The sequence below is a fragment of the Oncorhynchus gorbuscha genome, linkage group LG09 (assembly GCF_021184085.1).
Source record: "Oncorhynchus gorbuscha isolate QuinsamMale2020 ecotype Even-year linkage group LG09, OgorEven_v1.0, whole genome shotgun sequence".
Taxonomy (NCBI): domain Eukaryota; kingdom Metazoa; phylum Chordata; class Actinopteri; order Salmoniformes; family Salmonidae; genus Oncorhynchus; species Oncorhynchus gorbuscha.
In genome coordinates, this window is record NC_060181.1 from 63,360,366 (window position 1) to 63,383,158 (window position 22,793).

Sequence of the window (22,793 nt, forward strand, 5' to 3'; positions counted from 1 at the left end):
TGGCAGCTAGTTAGTGAGACTCCCCTAATGAAGGCACTCCAAAGGTGGGCGACCAATTTGAACCTGCACGCCACACGGAGATATGAATTGACGTCAGTCTGGCATTTTAACAAGAGAAGTTCAAAGGTAATGGCCTGCTGACAGCGGTGCAGGCTGAGAAGGCTAATGAGAGAACACCAGCTGCCTGCGTCTGCCAGGTTGCAGCAACTCTGCACCTGTAAGGTTAGCCATTATTATGTGCTGTGTATGAAAAGAGTGGTTTTATAGCACTTAAGATACACACATAGGCAAAGGCACGTTCTCTAACACACCCACTCTCCCTCTCCTGCTTTCTCTCACTTTCAATGACGCACTTACACTTACACACACAGAGACACACACACCGACACCCGCAGCCACAAGACACAGCCAGAGCTGCAGTCCTTTTATCTCTGCTCTGTGCCAGACCAGGTCACAATGGCAACATGATTATCTATTCTTGGAAATCTCCTCAGTCTTTGTCTCTTAGGAGTCACATAGCAAGGCCAGCACTGCAACGACACAACAGGGAGTATAAAGCCATGTTGGGAACAACAGGGAGTATAAAGCCATGTTGGGAACAACAGGAAGTATAGGCCATGTTGGGAACAACAGGGAGTATAGGCCATGTTGGGAACAACAGGGAGTATAGGCCATGTTGGGAACAACAGGGAGTATAGGCCATGTTGGGAACATCAGGGAGTATAGGCCATGTTGGGAACAACAGGGAGTATAGGCCATGTTGGGAACAACAGGGAGTATAGGCCATGTTGGGAACAACAGGGAATATAGGCCATGTTGGGAACAACAGGGAGTATTAGGCCATGTTGGGAACAACAGGGAGTATAAAGCCATGTTGGGAACAACAGGGAGTATAAAGCCATGTTGGGAACAACAGGCAGTATAGGCCATGTTTAAGGAATACCTAGGATAGGATAAGTAATCCTTCTCACCCCCCCCCCCCCTTAAGATTTAGATGCACTATTGTAAAGTGACTGTTCCACTGGATGTCATAAGGTGAATGCACCAATTTGTAAGTCGCTCTGGATAAGAGCGTCTGCTAAATGACTTAAATGTAATGTAAATGTATGTTGGGAACAACAGGGAGTATAAAGCCATGTTGGGAACAACAGGGAGTATAGGCCATGTTGGGAACAACAGGGAGTATAGGCCATGTTGGGAACAACAGGGAGTATTAGGCCATGTTGGGAACAACAGGGAGTATAAAGCCATGTTGGGAACAACAGGGAGTATAAAGCCATGTTGGGAACAACAGGGAGTATAGGCCATGTTGGGAACAACAGGGAGTATAGGCCATGTTGGGAACAACAGGATGACACTCATGAAACAGTTGTTAATCATCCAATTAGACAAAGCCAGAGAGAAAGAAAGGAATGACTCATGTTTGTGGGTGACCAGCTAGCTATTAAGTTATGAAATGTTGTATTATTTTGTGCATATTTATTGTTTTATTTCACCTTTATTTAACCAGGTAGGCTAATTGAGAACAAGTTCTCATTTGCAACTGCGACCTGGCCAAGATAAAGCATAGCAGTGTGAACAGACAACACAGAGTTGCACATGGAGTAAACAATTAACAAGTAAATAACACAGTAGAAAAAAGGGGAGTCTATATACAATGTGTGCAAAAGGCATGAGGAGGTAGGGGAATAATTACAATTTTGCAGATTAACACTGGAGTGATAAATGATCAGATTATCATGTACAGGTAGAGATATTGGTGTGCAAAAGAGCAGAAAAGTAAATAAATAAAAACTGTGGGGATGAGGTAGGTAAAAATGGGTGGGCTATTTACCGATAGACTATGTACAGCTGCAGCGATCGGTTAGCTGCTCAGATAGCTGATGTTTGAAGTTGGTGAGGGAGATAAAAGTCTCCAACTTCAGCGATTTTTGCAATGCGTTCCAGTCACAGGCAGCAGAGTACTGGAACGAAAGGCGGCCGAATGAGGTGTTGGCTTTAGGGATGATCAGTGAGATACACTTGCTGGAGCGCGTGCTACGGATGGGTGTTGCCATCGTGACCAGTGAACTGAGATAAGGCGGAGCTTTACCTAGTATGGCCTTGTAGATGACCTGGAGCCAATGGGTCTGGCGACGAATATGTAGCGAAGGCCAGCCGACTAGAGCATACAAGTCGCAGTAGTGGGTAGTATAAGGTGCTTTAGTGACAAAACGGATGGCACTGTGATAAACTGCATCCAGTTTGCTGAGTAGAGTGTTGGAAGCGATTTTGTAGATGACATCGCCGAAGTTGAGGATCGGTAGGATAGTCAGTTTTACTAGGGTAAGCTTGGCAGCGTGAGTGAAGGAGGCTTTGTTGCGGAATAGAAAGCCGACTCTTGATTTGATTTTCGATTGGAGATGTTTGATATGGGTCTGGAAGGAGAGTTTGCAGTCTAACAATGTTGTTCTTTTTTTGTACCATTGTTTATTGGAACTTTGTTTACTTTGGTATTTATGTTTCCGTCAGTTCGTTTGAGAAGATTGATGCTCTCTGGTCCAAATACGCATCATAAAGAAATTTCAAATTTCAGTTCCAATGTTTCGGTATTTTCATGTAAACCCCTCTGTGCTTATTAAGGAAGTTGTATTTTCCGTCAATTAGCAAAAGCCTCTACCCCCGGAGTGAAACAGTGTGCAAAACACAATTTAAGGTTTGTTGAAAAAACTGTAGACTACAGTCATGACAGAATAGAAACATATTCAGATAGCTCCTCTTCAATCCGTCAGGAAGAGGGTGTTAAGGGTGTTTAATCAAGGATTGATATGCCTGTTAGCTGTGTATGCAGAAGTGTTTGTGGTGTTTAGGTTTGTGTCGAACATTAGGTTGGTGTTGATGAACAAAAGTGAAGTAAACTTTTGGGCATCTCTTTAAGATTAAGTTGCTCTTGTGCTATATCTCCTTTATAACTACTTTGGTAAACAGAATGCAAATAATATAGATCTGATTAGGCTCATTTTGCATTGGGTGAAAGTTGATCGCATTCCAGTTTTAGAACCGGTGCTGCCTCCCGTGCGTGAGCCAGGTGCCCCGTTCAAAGCCCAAGGTGAAGTCAATATTTACATTTGAGTCATTTAGCAGGCACTCTTATATAGAACGACTTACATGAGCAATTAGGGTTAAGTGCCTTGCTCATGGGCACTGACAGATTTTTCACCTATTTGGCTCAGGGATTCAAACCAGTGACCTTTCGGTTACTGGCCCAATGCTCTTAGCTTAGATGTTGCCTAGTAAGTTCACGTTAACAAGCAAGATAACTTAGCTGGTTAATTTTTGCTCATGTGAGGAAGGCTATCAAGCATTTTAGTTAGGTAGCCTAAGACAACAAAAACTAAAAGTGTGTACAGAGTCGTAGACCATTTTGCCAACATGAAAGAGAGGAGGATGGCATTGGTGTCCAACCAGTCTACAAGTAGGGTGAGTCAACATGTTCTTTCTACTTGTGCGCACACACACACACACACACACACACACACACACACACACACACACACACACACACACACACACACACACACACACACACACACACACACACACACACACACACACACACACACACACACACACACACACACACACACAGAGAATTCAGTACCATGGACAGCCACATGTTATTTAGCAACATTGATTGGGCTAAATCGTTTTGGTGTCTTTACATTTGTTTTCACTGTATTAGACAAAGTGTATATAGCCTAGTTGATTTAATGACGTTTAAATATTTAAGTTGAAATGGTGCTGGAATAGCGGAGGCAGTGCTTCTGTTTTCTTTGTGCTGACTTGCGTTAACTCTCCATTGGTCCAAATCAGTAGTTGTTTAGTAAACTGTCAGAAACATTAACATGCTTGAACATGCTTTACACCAGGGATTGGCAAATCCAGTCCCTGGGGGCCTGATTGGTGTCACTTTTACCCCAGCCCCAGCTGTCTCCAATAATCAACTAATCATGATCTTCAGTTTAGAATGCAATTAGTTGAATCAGCTGTGTTTGCTAGGGATGGGGAGAAAAGTGTGACACTACTGGAGTTGCCCATCCCTGCTCTACACTATTTAACTGTTTGTTACATGAAATATTTGCTTTGTGGATTTCACATGGACAGATGTTGCTCTCCGGCTTTGGGATGTAACAAATGTATATGTGATTGAATTTATTCCACCACTGTGTGACGGCTGTCGTTTTGTTGTGTCTGCCTTAGTGTATATCATGATGGTGTATGAACAAATAGGTTATAGAACAAACAATTCAATTATCACAACATAGATTGCAATATGGATATTTTCTTGACTTGGCTTGGCTTCCCCAGGGATTTTATCCACACACTGCTACTGGTGGTATGGATAGCTTTTTCTCAGTAATGAATATATATGCCACATTTTGGTGAAGCAAACGCTTATCAAATTGTATTTGCTAAATAAGTTACTTTACATTGTGGAGGATATGCATTGCAATAGCCTGCATGGTCTGAGTGGATGAGTAAACCCCAGTGAGTTTGCAAATGCTTATCTTGCACAGACATGAGTTACATTTGTAATTGCTTAGCTTGCACCTCTTCTAAAATACAGCCACCAGGCTCCACTTAAATGGACTCACAATAAAAACGCATGGGTATAAATCAAAATAATAGCCTAAATAGTTACCTTGTAAGACTGCCTCTTCTTCATTATCTTCATTATCTACAGAGACCAAACTCTGTAGAGTCTATCCCTCAGAGAGGTAACACCATACTCCATGTGTGTGTAATTTGTGCTTCTTCTACTACCTCCCCCATCTGCTATTGTGTTTTCAGCTGCAGGGAGAAGTGAATTAATGGCATTTCTTGACTCTGTTGAGCCTGGAGCTCCGGTGTCAACAATCCATCTTTCCTTTACTCTGTGATACACATCATTATCGATTTAGCTCGTCACCTGCCTCGAATTCGTTATGACGGCTGCTTGTGATCAGTCATCTGAGTTTCCTCTCCTCTCTCTCTCTCGCTCTCTCTCTCTCTGTTCACCCCCCTAAGCCTCCATGGTGCAGATTATTAATGCAGTGGAGGGTAGGGGGACAGGGGGATGGAAATTACAAAGAATAATGACATCTCACAGTTTCAGTGAGAGATATTCATTGTTATCTGCCTGGGAGCAGACAATATGATACCAATTGTTTTTTCCCATCTACTTCCCATCCACAGAAGTGTGTGTTAGTGCAGTGGAGGACATCCTCCCAGGATCCCCAACCCAGGCAACACATTTGATATGTTTTATCTAAAAGTAGGGTCAGGTGAAGAGAAACATATGGCACAAGTTTTGTTTTGTTGCAGAATACTAATACAGTATCTTTAACAGTTCTTGGAAACTAACCCTCTTTAATGTTATGATCCAAAACATTAAGTCCTAGACGACACAAAACCCTTTTTAATTTTTTAATTCCTCTGCAAGATACAAGGTCAGTTCAGAGAGCCATGCTTGGTTAACAGTGACTCCCTTAATAACGGAGCTGTAATTTCTGGTTTTGTTTGATGAATACAGTTCCCTCAAGAATACCCCGCCCCTGTATATTAACACTTGGCATTGCATCTAACTCTTCTGCCTTTTCTCCCTTCCTCTCTCTCTGCTGTGTGTCTCCAGAGGTTTGTGGGGAACGTGAATGCTGACAGTGTCATTCACCACAAGTTGTCCCACTCCATCAGAAGCCGCTTCCTGCGCTTCGTCCCGCTGGACTGGAACCCCAGTGGCTGGGTGGGACTCAGAGTGGAAGTGTACGGCTGTGCCTACAGTGAGTGACCAGACCACCCCTACCTATAACATACAGACCATACACATTAGGGTGTGCCTGCAATAAAGGGACCACCAGGCCTTACACACAGACCATACACATTCAGCTAATATCATAATGCCACAGTGAGTGACCAGAACACCCCTTACATCCAGAACACCCTACTTTTGTGTATACCCTTTGATGAAAGCAGGACGTTTGAGGACAACTGCAGAAATAGAGATAGCGAGTATTTTGATATTGATGCTCTTCTCTCATTTATCACAAATGTTCCCACCAGCTAACAGAGACAAACAGTGACTGCCAGGCAGGCATGACAGTTGAGAGCCAATCTCTGCCTGGGTAATGCTAAATGCACTGAACAAAACTATGAATGCAACATGTAAAGTGTCGTGAGCTGAAATAAAAGATCCCAGGCATTTTTCAAACGCACAAAAAGTATATTTCTCTAAAATGTTGTGCACAATTTGTTTATATACCTGTTGGTGAGCATTTCTCCTTTGTCAATATAATCCATCCACCTGACAGGTATGGCATATCAAGAAGCTGATTGAACAGAGTGATCATTACACAGGTGCACCTTGTGCCGTGGATAATAAAATGCCACTCTACAATGTGCAGTTTTGTAACACAACACAATGCCACAGATGTCTCAAGCTTTGAGGGAGTGTGCAATTGGCATGCTGACTGTAGGAATATCCACCAGAGCTGTTTCCAGAGAATTTAATGTTAATTTCTCTAACAACATCGTCCAACCGGCCTCACAACTGCAGACCACACATAACCATGCTAACCCAGGACCTCCACATCCTGCTTCTTCACCTGTGGGATGGTCTGAGGGGTGTGGGTGTGCTGAGTAGTATTTCTGTCTGTAATAATGCCCTTTTGTTGGGAAAAACTCTGATTGGCTGGGCCTGGCTCCCCAGTGGGTGGGCCTGGCTGCCAAGTGGGTGAGAATATGCCACTCCATGGCCCCACCCATGGCTGCACACCTGCCCAGTCATGTGAAATCCATAGACTAGGGCCTAATTTATTTATTGTATATGTGAACTGTAACTCTATCATAATGCCGAACTGTTCCACAGCATGATCCCTGTATTAATGTTGGATGAATGTGTGCTCTGCTAATAAATGCTGTGTGACATGCACCTCAATGAGGAGAGACCATACACATCTCAATTCAAACTATAAAACAGGTTGATCAATTCACGATACAGAGAGCAGAGATAGAAAGAGAATAGAAGAGAGAGAGATGAGAAGAAAGAGACTTGCTATGCAATGTCATTACAATACTGGAGTTACAGATTCATGTATCTATGCATGAGTTCTCTAGGTCTTCCAATGACTAAATTACATTGGAAAATCTGAAAATGCCCCCATGACAAATTCATAACTTGCATTCTTGAGGACTTACAGGAATCAATTTTGTAGTATGACCGAAAGGGGTGAGCACTAGAGCATGTGCAGTAATTATTAAAATAACAGGTGTATGTCAGAGATTGTTCCCATCCAGTTACACATGGAAATGGCTTCCAGCATAATACATTTCAATGCCATCACTGATATAGCCACATTACCATAACAGGTATGAAGCTCACAGTGACAGGGGACAAGTATCCCAATGACAACCCATTTCACTGTCTGTTGATTGCCTTCAGAGTCAGATGTGGCAGACTTTGATGGCAGAAGCTCCCTGCTCTACCGGTTTAACCAGAAGTCCATGAGCACGGTGAAGGATGTGATCTCGCTGCGCTTCAAGAGCCACCAGGCTGAGGGGGTGCTGCTCCACGGAGAGGGTCAGAGGGGCGACTACATCACTCTGGAGCTGCACCGGGGCAGGCTGGCCCTCTATCTCAACCTGGGTGAGTTTGTCACACCGGGGCAGGCTGGCCCTCTTCCTCAACATGGGTGAGTTTGTCACATTGGGGCAGGCTGCAAGGCACGTGCACAGATAAGGCTCTAGTGGTGCTGGACCACCTGCCTGTTTGCTCTCCGAGGAAAAATGTGCCCTTTTTGATTGGTGGCATTTAAAAATATATATTTGTACATATTTTAAGTCTATTTTCTCTTTTGTATTGTACATCTAAATGTTATGAATTGTGTATCAAACAAGAACATTTCTCATAAACTTTGACTGGAAAATAATGTGCACAGACCTGGCAGGCTGGCTCTTTACCTCAACCTGGGAGAGGTCATCAGAAAGGTCAAGGGGCAGAGATAATGGGTAACAGGACACAAGGGACTCTGGGTACAGATGAAGGAGTCTTTTGAACCATTTAAAATGAGCCTGGGGAGCAGTCTGGGAGGGTAACTGAGTGTTTGTGTTCTGCTGCCCTTCCAATTACCACTGCACCTGAGCTCCATTTACGAGCTGGACTCAGACTGTTAAGGATCCACATTGTGTAGAGCTGAGTCTGGGGAAGACCATTCTGAAGTAGTTTGTTTTCAGAATGTCTATAAGAGCTCCCTCTTCCTCGATAAACCGTCCTGTTTTATGATCAATATCTATATCAATATTAAAGTAACCATATGATCTGTTCTCTGTTTCTTTGTCGTCAGATGACACCCGGCTGCGGTTCAGCAGTGGTCGTGTTGCGGTCACTTTGGGCAGTCTTCTAGATGACCAGCACTGGCACTCTGTCCTCATCGAGCGCTTCAACAAGCAGGTCAACCTCACCATGGACACCCACACACAGCACTTCAGGACCAAGGGGGAAGGAGACTCTCTGGAGGTGGACTATGAGGTGTGTTTATGCTAACATATACTGTAGAATAGTCAGATACTTATTCAGACCAAGTAAATACTTCAACCAAGTTATCTTACTCTAAGAGGATGTTGTCATTTCACCCTTTTTCCTCATCAAAGCTCAGCTTCGGGGGCATCCCACTACCAGGTAAACCTGGTACCTTCCTGAGGAAGAACTTCCATGGCTGCATCGAGAACCTCTACTACAACGGGATCAACATCATTGACCTGGCCAAGCGACGCAAGCCTCAGATCTACAGTGTGGTAAGACAACTATTCTCATCTACCGTACCATAGATTATTAGTACATCCTTAAAATAGTATGGGGACAAAGTAGTTAGTCAACCAATGCCTATTAAAGGTCACAGACAGTCTGTTTTAATTTTACTGTTGCTGTGGGATTTCACATTTTGCTACAATGTGATTCTGTTTAATCACATTTGTATTTGAGTTCGTCACATAACCTTCTCCATGGTCCCTCAAACAGTACGAGATCCAGGGTAGAGACACTGTCCGTAGAGAAAAGAATGCTGTTCTATCTGATCCTCACTACTGTGTCATTAAGTCTAAATTCATGAATAGATTCAGCCGTAGGCACACCCTATAATTTGGACACCCTCCCCCCAATCAAATCAGACGGAAGCCAAAGCGTTACATTGCATCACAGACACCCTATTCCCCTCTGAAATCTGATTGCTATGTTAAAAGGCCTTTACTTACAAGTGAGAGAGTGACTGCGATGATGGAATCCGTAATGGAATTTCAATGTGGAATACTATCTGGTAAGGGATCACAATGAGAGTCAAAGTGCTGCCGATTGCTCTTCTCTGCCTCTGAGGCACTGGGATTGATGGGCCGCTGACCTCAATTGACATAGCTGCTCTTTTGGTCCATGTACCTCACAAGGCCTCTGGATCACTTGGAATTAAGGTGTGTTCTTTCTCTGCCCACCTGACGGCTAACCTAGATTGGAGGGGAGAAACTCAGAATTTTATAGTTTGATATTATATGACACTTCTGCCTGTAGTCCTTTTGTACTGCACCTTTTGAATTCAAGTCATTCAGCTTTATTTGGCGTTATCAAGGAAATGTGTGACTCTTGCAGGCGAGTTAGTTTTCTAAATATCATTTTCAGTAAATCTCTTTATCAGCTCACTGTATTTTATTCTGCTCAGATGAATGGTACAGTAAAAGTACAGTAAATCCAACATGTTGATGGTATGAGTGAATAATTCCATTATCTGTGTTTTCCATGTGTGTCACCAGGGCAACGTGACCTTCTCGTGCTCAGAGCCCCAGCTGGTATCCACCACTTTCCTGAGCTCCAGCAGCAGCTTCCTGTCGCTCCCAGCCACACAGTCTGCTTCAGCGGGCTTCGCGGTGCGTTTCCAGTTCAGAACATGGAACCCAGACGGGCTACTGCTCTCCACCCAGCTGGCCCTGGAGCCCCAGCGACTGCAGCTGCAGATAAGCAACAGCCGGCTGCGCTTGACCCATCACACCTCAGCCCAGCAGAAAGAAGAGGTCTCCACCGGTGAGGGCCAGACCAACAGCCTCTAGCCTAGCTGTCCCACACTATGGGTTGGAATCAGTGTACACCCAGGGAGACATAAAATATTAAACAGTCTTTATTCCAGTGAAGTAGACTGACAGTGAAAAGCTAATCCATCATCCAGGGGGAGACTGTCTGTGTTTGATTTTGCACATCATTACATCAACATCATTCATATGACCTTTTGCCCCCGAGAAACATCATTCATATGACCTTTTGCCCCCGAGAAACTCAAAGCACATTTAATCTTCTTGGAATGGCTTGAGGAAAAATGTCATCCTTGTATTTTGGACGTGGGCGCTATAGGATTGCAGTCAGAGAGAAATAACATGTATAATTACGTTGGATTGCAGAGCCCAGACTTTCAGCAGATGGCAGGCACAGAGGGAATTATAGACACACAGAAAGACCATTACAGCTTGGAAGCCCTTCACTATAAAGGACAATCAAAATGGATATACCACAATCTGCTATGTCTGTTTGAAGCTTGAACCTACGGTCAACTGAATGTTTCATCCAATAATAATCATTACGTTCTGTCCTCTGGCAACGATTTAGCTTCAATCTGACCAGCCACACTTGTCGTTCATTTTCATTTCCATGTCATCTTCCATTCTTGTTTAGAAATGTAGGACAGTTATTAAGACACACCATGTGACAATACTGTAGCTTACACAGCGATTGATAGGCTATGATTTATAATGTAATATGTAGCCTATTACCTACAGTATGTTGGAGATCCCAATCCCAGTAATCCCTGAATGAACATGTAGTTGATGTTTGATGAGCCTGTAAAAGTCTCACACAGAAAACACACCCTGCTGTCTCCACAGGTCACAGAGTGAACGATGGACTGTGGCACTCTGTGAGTCTCAGCTCTCAAGGTCTTCAAGTCACCACGACCCTGGACAATGAGCCGTCCTCAACCATCGAGCTGGGGGACCACATGGAGGCAAGAAACAGCCTCTACTTCGGAGGTAAGACCACACACAATGAATCTTGTTGTCTGCATCACTATCTCATTGTCACGACTTCCACCGAAGGTAGTTCCTCTCCCTGTTCGGGCAGCGCTCGGTGATCGGCATCGCCTGCCTACTAGCCATCACAGATCCCTTTTTCCTTTTCTGTTTGTTTTGTCTTTGGTTCTTTCACACCTGGTTTCAGTTGCCTTAATTTCTGTGTGTATAATTTACCCTGTTGCCTGCCTAAATTTGTGCGGGGTTATTTTATTGTGAGGTTGTTCGGTTAGGTTGTGCCCATTTTGGTTTCACGCATTCATACTGAGTGTGTATAAATTGAGGAGCTTTGTTTGTTCCTCCTTTCGTGATTAACGGGTTTCTCTGTTGTCGTGGGCATCTGATTATTGTATTGTGCCTTATCTGTATTTGGTGGACTTGCCCATTATAAGTACGCATCTCGGACATCTCTGCTCTGCTGCACCTGACTCCTTCACCTACCTCCAAACGCTATATTGTCACAGGATCCTGCACCAGCTTCGATGGAGTCAGCAGGAGCTGACGCGCTCCCAACATCTATGGAGGAGCACGTTCAACACCACACGGCAGTGTTACACCGGCTGGGGACCACGATGGATCAGGTGATGGCGACGATGGAAATATGGGAGAGAGGTGGCCTTCCTACACCTCCACCAGCCACACTCCAACCAGTACCACAACCCTCTCCTTCGTTGCCTGGTCCCAGTGTTATTTGACTCCCGTGGGAGTACGATGGGACGGCGGCCGGGTGCCAGGGGTTCTTACTCCAGATGGAGCTATACCTGGCAAACGTTCATCCGGCTCCTTCGGGAGGTGAGAGCGTGAACGCCCTCGTCTCCTGCCTCTCAGGCAAAGCCCTGGAGTTGGCCAACGCCGTATGGAACGATCCAGACTCGGCGAGGGACCACTACCCAGACGGGTGAACGTCTCTTCCATCTAAGGCAGGAGAAGAGGAGCGCACAGGACTTCGCCCTAGAGTTCCGGACCTTGGCTGTTAGCGCGGGATGGAACGACAGGGCCCTGATCGATCACTATATGTGCAGTTTGCACGAGGACGTCCGTAGGGAGCTGGCCTGTAGAGACACCACCCTCTCCTTGGACCAGCTGATAGACATATCCATTCGGTTGGACAACTTGCTGGAGACCCGCGGACATCCGGATCGGGCCCTGTCAGTTTTATCCCCCAGCCCCTCCACTCCAACGCCCATGGTGCTAGGAGGTGCTGCAGCGAGGGCAAACGGAGGAGGAGCCCTTTCCTGTACCAGCTGTGGTCGTAGAGGGCACACTGCTGACTGGTGCTAGAGGGGTCCTTCTGGGAGTCGAGACGCCAGGCCGAGCACTGCTCGGACACCTCAGGTGAGTCGGCACCAGGCTCACCCAGAGCCCCTTGTTGGTCACATGTATGTGTTCATTTATTTTCCAGAATTTTCCCCTAATTCCCGGCATAAGGTGCAAGTAGATTCAGGTGCAGCAGGCAATTTTATTGACCGCGGTTTTGTGCATTGTGTAGGGATCCCCCTTGTTCAGATTGATGAACTCTTCCCAGTGCACACCTTAGATAGCCGACCATTAGGGTCAAGGATATTCAGGGAGGCCACGGCTCCACTGGGCATGGTTACACAGGAGGGTCATGAGGAGAGAATTAGTCTCTTCCTCATTGATTCTCCTGCATTTCCGGTGGTGCTGGGGATCCCCTGGTTGGCCCTTCACAACCCCAAGATTTCGTGGCAACAGACTGCTCTAAAGGGGTGGTCAGAGGAGTGCTCAGGCAGGTGTGTCGGTGCAATGACGGTGGAAAGTCCAGACCAAATCTCCACTGTGCACAATCCCTCAGAATATGCAGATTTGGCTATCACCTTCTGTAAAAAGAAGGCTACCCAATTACCACCTCATCAACGAGGGGTTTGTGAGATAAATCTCCTGGTAGACGCTGCACTTCCCAGGAGTCACGTGTATCCCCTGTCACACGAGGAGACGGTGGCTATGGAGACAAATGTCTCTGAATCTCTGGGGCAGGGGTACATTCGGCCCTCCACATCACCTGCCTCCTCGAGTTTCTTTTTTTGTGAAGGAGGGAGGTCTGTGTCCGTGCATTGGCTATAGAGGTCTAAATTCCATCACGGTGGGGTACAGTTACCCGCTACCTCTCATTGCCACGGCGATTTAGTCATTTCACAGGGCATGCTTTTTCACAAAACTGGATCTCAGGAGCGTGTATAACTTGGTGTGTATCCGGGAGGGAGTTGAGTGGAAGATAGCGTTTAGTACCACATCCGGCCATTATGAGTACCTCGTCATGCCGTACGGGTTGAAGAATGCTCCAGCAGTCTTCCAATCTTTTATAGAAGAGATTCTCAGGGCCCTGCACGGGCAGGATGTGGTGGTTTATATCGATGACATTCTGGTCTATTCCGCTACACACGCCGCGCATGTGTCTCTGGTTCGCAAGGTACTTGGGCGACTGATGGAGCATGACCTGTACGTCAAGGCTGAGAAATGCTTGTTCTTCAAACAGCCCGTCTCTTTCAGAGGGTATCGCATTTCCACAGCAGGGTTGGTGATGGAGTGTGACCGCATTGCAGCCGTGCGTAATTGGCCCCCTCCAACCAGAGTAAAGGAGGTGCATTGGTTTTTAGGGTTTGCCAACTACTACCGGAGGTTTATCCGGGGTTTTGGGCAGGTGGCTGCTCCCATTACGTCACTGCTGAAGGGGGGGCCGGTGCATCTGGGGTGGTCGGCTGAGGCGGACAGAGCTTTTGGTCGCCTGAAGGCTCTGTTTACTTCGGCTCCCGTGCTAGCGCATCCGGATCCCTCTTTGGCATTGATTGTGGAGGTGGACGCATCCGAGGCTGGGATTGGAGCCGTGCTCTCACAGCGTTCGGGTACGCCATCGAAGCTCTGCCCTTGTGCTTTCTTTTCGAGGAAGCTCTGCCAAAACTATGACGTGGGGGATTGGGAGTTGTTGGCTGTCGTCAGAGCTCTGAAGGTGTGGAGACATTGGCTTGAGGGGGTTCAACACCCTTTTCTCATCTGGACTGACCACCGTAATCTGGAGTACTTCTGGGCGGCGAGGAGACTGGACCCTCATCAGGCAAGGTGGGCTATGTTTTTTACCCGATTTCGGTTTACTATCTCGTATAGACCAGGTTCCCAGAACACTAAGGCAGACGCACTGTCCCGACTGTATCATATGGAGGAGCGATTCATCGTCCTACTCCCCGATGGGAGGTGGACTCAACAATCGAGCGGGCATCACGTGTAGAGCCTACTCCACCACAGTGTCCAGCTGAATGGGTGTACGTTCCGCTGGAGGTTCTTGACGGGCTGATCTGGTGGGCTCACACGTCCTCCTCTGGTCATCCGGGCATCGGTAGGACAGTGTCTTAGTGGGAAGTACTGGTGGTCCACTTTGACCAAGGACGTGAGGGTTTATGTGTCCTCCTGCTCGGTGTGCGCTCAGTGCAAGGCTCCTAGGCACCTGCCCAGAGGGAAGTTATAACCCCTTCCCGTTCCACAGCGGCCTTGGTCACACCTGTCGGTTGACTTCCTGACCGATCTGCCTCCGTCACAGGGCAACACCACTGGTCGTTGTGGATAGGTTTTCTAAGTCCTGTCGTCTCCTCCCTTTGCCCGGTCTCCCTACGGATCTACAGACTGCGGAGGCCCTGTTTCCTCACATCTTCCTGCACTAGGGGGTACCTGAGGACATTGATTCTGATCGGAGTCCCCAGTTCACGTCTAGGGTGTGGAAGGCGTTCATGGAACGTTTGGGGGTCTCGGTCAGCCTTACCTCGTGGTTTCACCTCAAGAGTAATGGGCATGTGGAGAGAGTGAACCAGGATGTGGGTAGGATTCTGCAGTTGTATTGCCGCCGGAGACCGCAGCGAGGCCCCGGTGTTCGCACCGGGGGACCTGGTCTGGATCTCGACCCGAAACCTGCCCCTCCGCCTACCCTGCCGGAAGCTGCGTCCGCGGTTTGTGGGGCCGTTTAAAGTCCTGAGGAGAATAAACGAGGTGTGTTATAGGTCACAGCTTCCCCCTTACTACCATATTAACCCCTCGTTTTATGTGTCTCTCCTCAGGCCGGTGGTGGCTGGTCCGCTTCAAGAAGCTGAGGTGCGGGAGGTCCCTTCCATCCCCCTGGACTTCGAGGGGGCGCCTGCGTACGCAGTTCGGGCGTCGGGTGAGGGGCCTTCAGTACCTCGTGGATTGGGAGGGGTACGGTCCGGAGGAGAGACACCGGGTGCCGGTGGAGGACGTATTAGACCCATCTATGCTGAGGGAGTTTCACCGCCTCCACCCAGATCGCCCTGCGCCTCGTCCTCCGGGTCGTCCTCGAGGCCGGCATCGGTGTGCTGCGGGAGCCACGCGTCAGGGGAGGGGGGTACTGTCATGACTTCCACCGAAGGTAGTTCCCTGTTCGGGCGGCGGTCGGCGACGCCGGCCTACTAGTCATCACCGATCCCTTTTTCCTTTTTTGTTTGTTTTGTCTTTGGTTCTTTCACACCTGGCTTCAGTTGCCTTAATTTCTGTGTGTATAATTTACTCTGTTGCCTGCCTAGGTTTGTGCGGGGTTATTTTATTGTGAGGTTGTTAGGTTGTGCCCATTTTGGTTTCACGCATTCATACTGTGTGTATAAATTGAGGAGCTTTGTTTGTTCCTCCTTTCGTGATTAACGGGTTTCTCTGTTGTCGAGGCGTCTGATTTTTGTATTGTGCCTTACCTGTATTTGGTTTACTTGCCCATTAAAATTACGCATCTCGGACATCTCTGCTCTCCTGCGCCTGACTCCTTCACCTACCTCCTAACGCAATATTGTCACACTCATGAAACCAGGACTTGATGGTCAGGTCTTGTTGCAGCATCTAAAGACATTATCTGAAGATGTATACAGGACATGTTGAATGATGAAAATGCAACTATTTAGCAACATTTCTTCAATCTGTGTCACAGGTTGTCCATCTCTGAACATCTCAGGCTGTGAGAACCCCACGTTGGCTTTCCAGGGGTGCATGCGTCTCATCTCCATCAACAGCCAGCCCATGGACCTGAACCGGGTGCAACAAGGACGGCTGGGAAACTACAAGGAGCTGCAGTTTGACACATGTGGCATCCATGACAGGTAAGCCTTTAGTTGGGGCTCCAATCCCAAAATGTGTTTGGATGACGAACTAAACAGATTTAAACGGTTCTGTCTTTATTTGTTGATGAGGTTATTCCGTCCAACACAGCCCATGTTTTAGTATCGCTGACAAATCAGCTAATAGAGATAGGCTTACAGACTGGATCTGCCAATTAGATCATGCAATGGAGTCTGGTACTGTTGCACTATCATCCTGGCTCAGGGCCCCCCTAACAAGTTGCTACCTGTGTGGCGTGTGGCGTCCTATCTGTCCCTCATTACCCCGCTCTGATTGTGGAACCGATGGGTGGGATTAGTACACGCTAAATATATCTCATGGCAAAGTTGAGGAAACCTGAAACATATACAGGGAGGAGACAAACAAAGGACTTGGTGAGTTGGTGCTTCTTCTTGTATTCACCCTGAGGGGAATCCTACTACTCTGATGTCAGATCGCAGCTACACCTGATTCTTCGGTTTAGAATGCTAACCGGCAGATGTAAAGGCTGTTGGAGTGTGTGGAACACAACAGATGAATAAGCCCTACAGGGCTGTTAGTAAAAGACATGAAATATGGGAAATGTGTAAAAAGACGGAATGTGATGGTTCGCATGAAAACAAAACAGGTGACAGCTGTCTGTGTGCCCTATATTGGCTGCCTCACGATGAGCCTTCCACAAAGTGCTGTACGCCGAGAGAATGTTTTGTATATTTCACTACCATGCAATATTACCCCTTATCCCTCATTTTATAGGCGAGGTTTATGCTTAGTATTGTTCACCGTTCTATAAATCTCTTCATTGGACTGTAATTCATTGTCCATCGCAGAGCCATGTCTTTGTGTAACGACCAGAACTATGCTTCATTAAAGGATTGGAAGATTAACCTTTACGAGTGTTAATCTACTTTTCTTTGTGTCCAATCAAACTCCATGACTACATTTTTTGCAAGTGTGCACTTCTGTGCCACGGCTTCTGTAATTTCATGACCTGTGAGGGCAGCCGTGAACACATCAATAGAAATAGCTCTACGGTAATTAAACCATGGCCTGCAACCTTATCCACGCCACAGTCACTCTGCTCCATGGCAATTAATGGGAGATAGATGAAAATGTATGAAATTATAGATGCACGCTTGAAACTCGGGCAATTATGTGAAACTGAAGGAGGCTTGAGGAAGGTACTATTAATCAGGAAAGCGTGGTTAGGAGAGGGATTTCCATGAAGCGCTGGGTGTTCAAAACCTGTAAATACGTGCTCTGGGTTTGACTTGATGCTGCTGCTTCTTCTTTTTTTTAAACACACAACAACACAGTACTGGCAAGTGTTTGTTTACCATTTGCCTCAACAATTTGAGTTGGAATGGTACTCAATTCATTTGGGATTTACTGAGCGGCCTTGTAAATCGTAAATAAACAACGGCAAAGGAAATGCACAAACTGTGTTTGCCTCGCCTCTTGAGTACTCGGGTGCCAGACCGTGCCTTGATAATGGCAAGGAAATGAAAAGGGGAGTCTGCTTAACAGATAATGAAAGGCTGAGGATAGTAGGGTTTGACACGAAGACAAACCTTGTTTTTCCCTTTTTGCCCTACAAAAGGCTTGGCAAATCTGACAGATGTCTTTTATGCTTTTTAAAAACTTTAATTATTTTACCAACAAATCTCATTTGATCCTTCTTTGATATTTCCACAATCATGTTGTGAGATTGTTTCTGTTTATCACTGCACGGAAGTCTTTAATTTAAAAAACAAAGAACTAGTATATATCATCAATGTTTCCTCTACCTTATCAATGTTCATCTTTTCAAATGTATTTCTGTTTGCTTTTGTCACTATGAATACCCTGACATTTGCTAATGCATAGTAAAGATATTTATATACATAGTAATGTAATGTACAGGGCCTTCAGAAAGTATTAATACCCCTTGACTTATTCTACATTTTGTTGTGTTACAGTCTGAATTCAAAATGGATTAAATCATATGTTTTTATCTCTCACCCATCTACACACAATACCCCTTAATGACAAAGTGAAAACATGTTTTTAGAATTTTTTGCAAATGTATTGAAAAAGAAATCCAGAAATGTATAATTGACATAAGTATTCACACCCCTGAGTCAATATCTTTGATCGCCGATTACAGCTTTGAGTCATCTTAGGTATGTCCGTATTAGCTTTGCACATCTGGATTTTGAGATTTTCTCCCATTCTTCCTTGCGGATTCTGTCAAACTCTGTTAACCTTTTACTGCCGTGGGCTAAATCAGGGTCTCACAGTGTTTATAGTACACAGTACACCGCACACACATTTTTATAGGCTTAAAAAAGAAGACACCTGTACCATTTAAAATTGAAATGTATTACATTTTGAGTTTGCATCCCAATATTACACTTTGTATACACTGAAAAGGGTGGAACAAGTGCCCAATTGTCATACTTAATATAAAAAAAGACTCCCAGTAAAATACTACTTGACTAAAAGTCTAAAATTATTTGGTTTTAAATGTACTCAAGTATGTATCAAAAGTAAATGTAATTGCCAAACTATATTAAGCTATATCAAAAGTAAAAGTATAAATCATTTCAAATTTCTTATATTAAATAAGGATTTTTAAGCCTTGAGACAATTGAGACGGATTGTGTATGTGTGCCATTCAGAGGGTGAATGGGGAAGTAAAAAGATTTAAATGCCTTTGAACGGGGTATAGAAGTAGGTGCCAAGAACTGCAACGCTGCTGGATTTTTCGCACTCAACCATTTCCCGTGTGTATCAATGATGGTCCATCACCCAAAGGACATCCAGCCAACTTGACACAACTGTGGGAAGCATTGGAGTCAACATGGGCCAGCATGTCTGTGGAACGCTTCCGACACCTTGTAGAGTCCATGCCCTGACGAATTGAGGCTGTTCAGAGGGCAAAAAGGGTTAGGGTTAGTGCAACTCAATATTAGAAAGTTGTTCTTAATGTTTTTTACACTCAGTATAAATCACAGAAGACTGAAATATAACAAAACCCGTTTGACATAAACACCGGATTTTGAGCTGTTTCATATTCTTGTTCTGAAGCCATTCCAGCATTGCTTTGGCTGTATGCGTGTGGTCATTGTCATTTGCACTCTGATGCATGTTCTCATCAATGATTTGCCTGTATCCATTGCTCCCTCTATCCTTGCCAGTTTCCCAGTCCCTGCTGCTGAAAACATCCCCATATGTTTGTGTTTTTCTTTTGTGTTTTTTGTTATTTTTCATATTATGTTTATCTCTGAGAAGCTACGCAGGAAATGGCTGAACATGGCCATGTTAATATATTTAGCCACAGAAATAAGGTTAATGAAATCAATACCTTTCTAACATCAAATAACATAATAAATTAGCCAATATTAGCCATTTCTGAGACTCACTTAGATCATTCCTACGATGATACAGCAGTAGCAATACATCCATAGAAGAGACAATAATGCTTATGGGGGAGGTGTTGCTATACATACTGTATACAGTTGAAGTCGGAAGTTTACACACACTTAGGTTGGAGTCACTCATTTTTCAACCACTCCACAAATGTATTGTTAACAATCTATAGTATTGGCAAGTTGGTTAGGACATCTATTTCGAGCATGACACAAGAAATGTTACCAACAATTATTTACAGACAGATTATTTCACTTATAATTCACTGCATCACAATTCCAGTGGGTCAGACGTTTACATACACAAAGTTGACTGTGCCTTAAACAGCTTGGACAATTCCAGAAAATTATGTCATGGCTTTAGAAGCTTCTGTTAGGATAATTGACATCATTTGAGTCAATTGGAGGTGTACATGTGGATGTATTTGAAGGCCTACCTTCAAACTCCATGCCTCTTTGCTTGACATCATGGGAAAATCAAAAGAAATCAGCTAAGACCTCAGAAACAATTGTAGATCTCCATAAGTCTGGTTCATCCAAACAATAGTACGCAAGTATCAACACCATGGGACCACGCAGCCGTCATACCGCTCAGGAAGGAGACGCCTTCTGTCTCCTAAAGATGAACGTACTTTGGTGTGAAAAGTGCAAATCAATCCCAGAGCAAAGGACCTTGTGAAGATGCTGGAGGAAACATGTACAAAAGTATCTATATCCACAGTAAAAACAAGTCCTATATCGACATAACCTGAAAGGCCGCTCAGCAAGGAAGAAGATTGTGGGAGCTGTACTGTTAGATTTCAGTTAAGTCGATATTATTGACCATAACCTGCTGTTGAGAACTTATTTTTTTATGGCTTTTTAACCTCTGCCATTGTGGATTTAGAACTTCAGTATCTATCTAATAGAACTCAGAGGGTTGTAGGGTGTGATGTACCACAGGGCAGCTATCTAGGCCCTCTACTTTTATATTTTTACCAATGACCTGGCACTGGCATTTAACAAAGCCTGTGTGACCATGTATGCTGATGATTCAACCATATACATGTCAGCAACCGCAGCTAATGAAGTCACTGAAATCCTTAACGAGGAGGTACAGTCAGTTTTGGAATTGTTGGCCAGTAATAAACTGGTCCAGAACATCTCTAAAACTAAGAGCATTGTATTTGGTACAATACATTCCCTAAGCTCTAGACCTCAGATGAATCTGGTAATGAATGGTGTGGCTGTTGAACAAGTTGAGGAGGCTAAATTATATTACCTTAGATTCTAAACTGTCATGGTCTAAACATATTGATTAAATTGTTGTAAAGATGGGGAGAGGTCTGACAATAATGAAGAGATTCTCTGCTTTTTTGACACCACACTCCAAAAGAAAGTCCTGCAGGCTCTAGTTTTGTCTTATTTTGATTATTGTCCAGTCATGTGGTCAGGTGCTGCAAAGAAAAACCTAATTAAGCTGCTGCTGGCCCAGAACAGGATGACACATCTTTCTCTTCATTGTAACCAGAGGGCTAATAAAAATACTATACATTACAAATTGTTTGCATAGTCAACTTACGCACAGCTCTGACACAGTAACTTTCCCCATCAGACATGCCACCAGGTGTGTTTTCACAGTCCCCAAATCCAGAACAAATTCAAGAAAGCGTGCAGAATTATATAGAGCCATTATTGCATGGAACTCCCTTCCATATCATATTGCTAAAATGAACAGCAAACCGGTTTCAAAAAACAGATAAAGCAACACCTCACGGCACAACGCCTCTCACCTATTTGACCTAGATAGTTTGAGTGTATGTAATAATATAGGCTGTGTGCCATTTTTAGTTATTTATGTAGTTCTTTCATTGCGCTGTTCTTGTCTGTTAATGTTCTGTAATACAGTATGTCATGTTTAATGTTTTGTGGATCCCAGGAAGAGTAGCTGCTGCTTTTGCAACAGCTAATGGGACTCCTAATAAAATACAAAAAAAAATATTTCACGTGCCTTTTTGCAATCTCCAGGCATGCTGTCATGTGCCTTTTTCTCAGGAGTGGCTTCCGCCTGGCCACTTTCCTATAACGCCCAGATTGGTGAAATGCTGTAGAGACAGCTGTTCTTCTATCAGATTCTCCCATCCCAGCCAAGAAACTCTGTAGTTCTGTCAGAGTGGTCATTGGGTTCTTGGGCATCTCCCTGACCAATGTCCTACTTACCCGGTTGCTCAGTTTGGTCAGATGGCCAGCTTTAGGCAGAGTCTGGGTAGTTCCATATTTTTTTAAATTTCCCAATGATGAAGACAACTGTGCTCTTGAAAAGTTTCAACACTCGAAAAAAATTTTTTATACCCGTACCCAGAAATATACATCATCACAATTATATCTTGGAGATCTGCGGGCAGTTCCTTGAACTTTATGGTATAGTTTCTACTCTGACATGCACTGTCAACTGTGGAACCATGGAAACAGGTGAGTTTCTTTTTAAATCATATCCAAACTATTGAATTGGGCTACAGGTAGACTCCAATCAAGTTGTAGCGACGTTTTAAAGATGATCAAAGGAAATTAGATGCACCTGAGCTCAATTTGGAGTGTAAGGGCAAAGGGGTGTGAATATTTATGTAAATGAGATATTTCTGTATTTCACTTTGAAATGGGGTATCGTGAGTAATATAGTCAAGCAAAAAATATATTTGATACATTTTGAATTCAGGCTGTAACACAACAAATTGTTAAATAAGTCAAGGGGTATGAATACTTTCTGAATGCACTGTACATACCTGATCAAAAGTATGTGCACACCTGCTCGATGAATATCTCATTTCAAAGTCATGGGCATTAATATGGAGCTATTCCCCCCTTTGCTACTATAACCTCCTCCACTGATATGGGGAAGGCTTTCCACTAGATGTTGGAACATTGCTGCAGGGACTTGCTTCCATTCAGCCACGAGAACATTAGTGAAGAGGGCACTGATGGTGGGTGATTAGGCCTGGCACGCAGACAGCGTTCCAATTCATCCCAAAGGTGTTCAATGGAGTTGAGGTCAGGGTTCTATGCAGGCCAGTCAAGTTCTTCCACACCGATCTTGACAAACCCTTTCTGTATAAACCTCGCTTAGTGCATGGTGCCATTGTAATGCTAAAGCAGGAAAGGGCCTTTCCCATACTGTTTCAACAACGTTTGAAG

General features: G+C 44.8%; 1 protein-coding gene across 1 annotated transcript in view; it reads left to right on the forward strand.

The window, feature by feature from the left end:
* The window catches only part of LOC124043925 (contactin-associated protein-like 5), a 64,847-nt gene that overhangs the window by 23,477 nt on the left and 18,577 nt on the right, over positions 1-22,793 (forward strand). Inside the window, exons 4-10 of the mRNA XM_046363082.1 lie at positions 5,651-5,798; positions 7,457-7,660; positions 8,358-8,542; positions 8,665-8,808; positions 9,811-10,078; positions 10,930-11,073; positions 16,046-16,214. Of these exons, the coding sequence (XP_046219038.1) occupies positions 5,651-5,798; positions 7,457-7,660; positions 8,358-8,542; positions 8,665-8,808; positions 9,811-10,078; positions 10,930-11,073; positions 16,046-16,214 (1,262 nt within the window). The remainder of the gene's footprint in view (positions 1-5,650; positions 5,799-7,456; positions 7,661-8,357; positions 8,543-8,664; positions 8,809-9,810; positions 10,079-10,929; positions 11,074-16,045; positions 16,215-22,793) is intronic.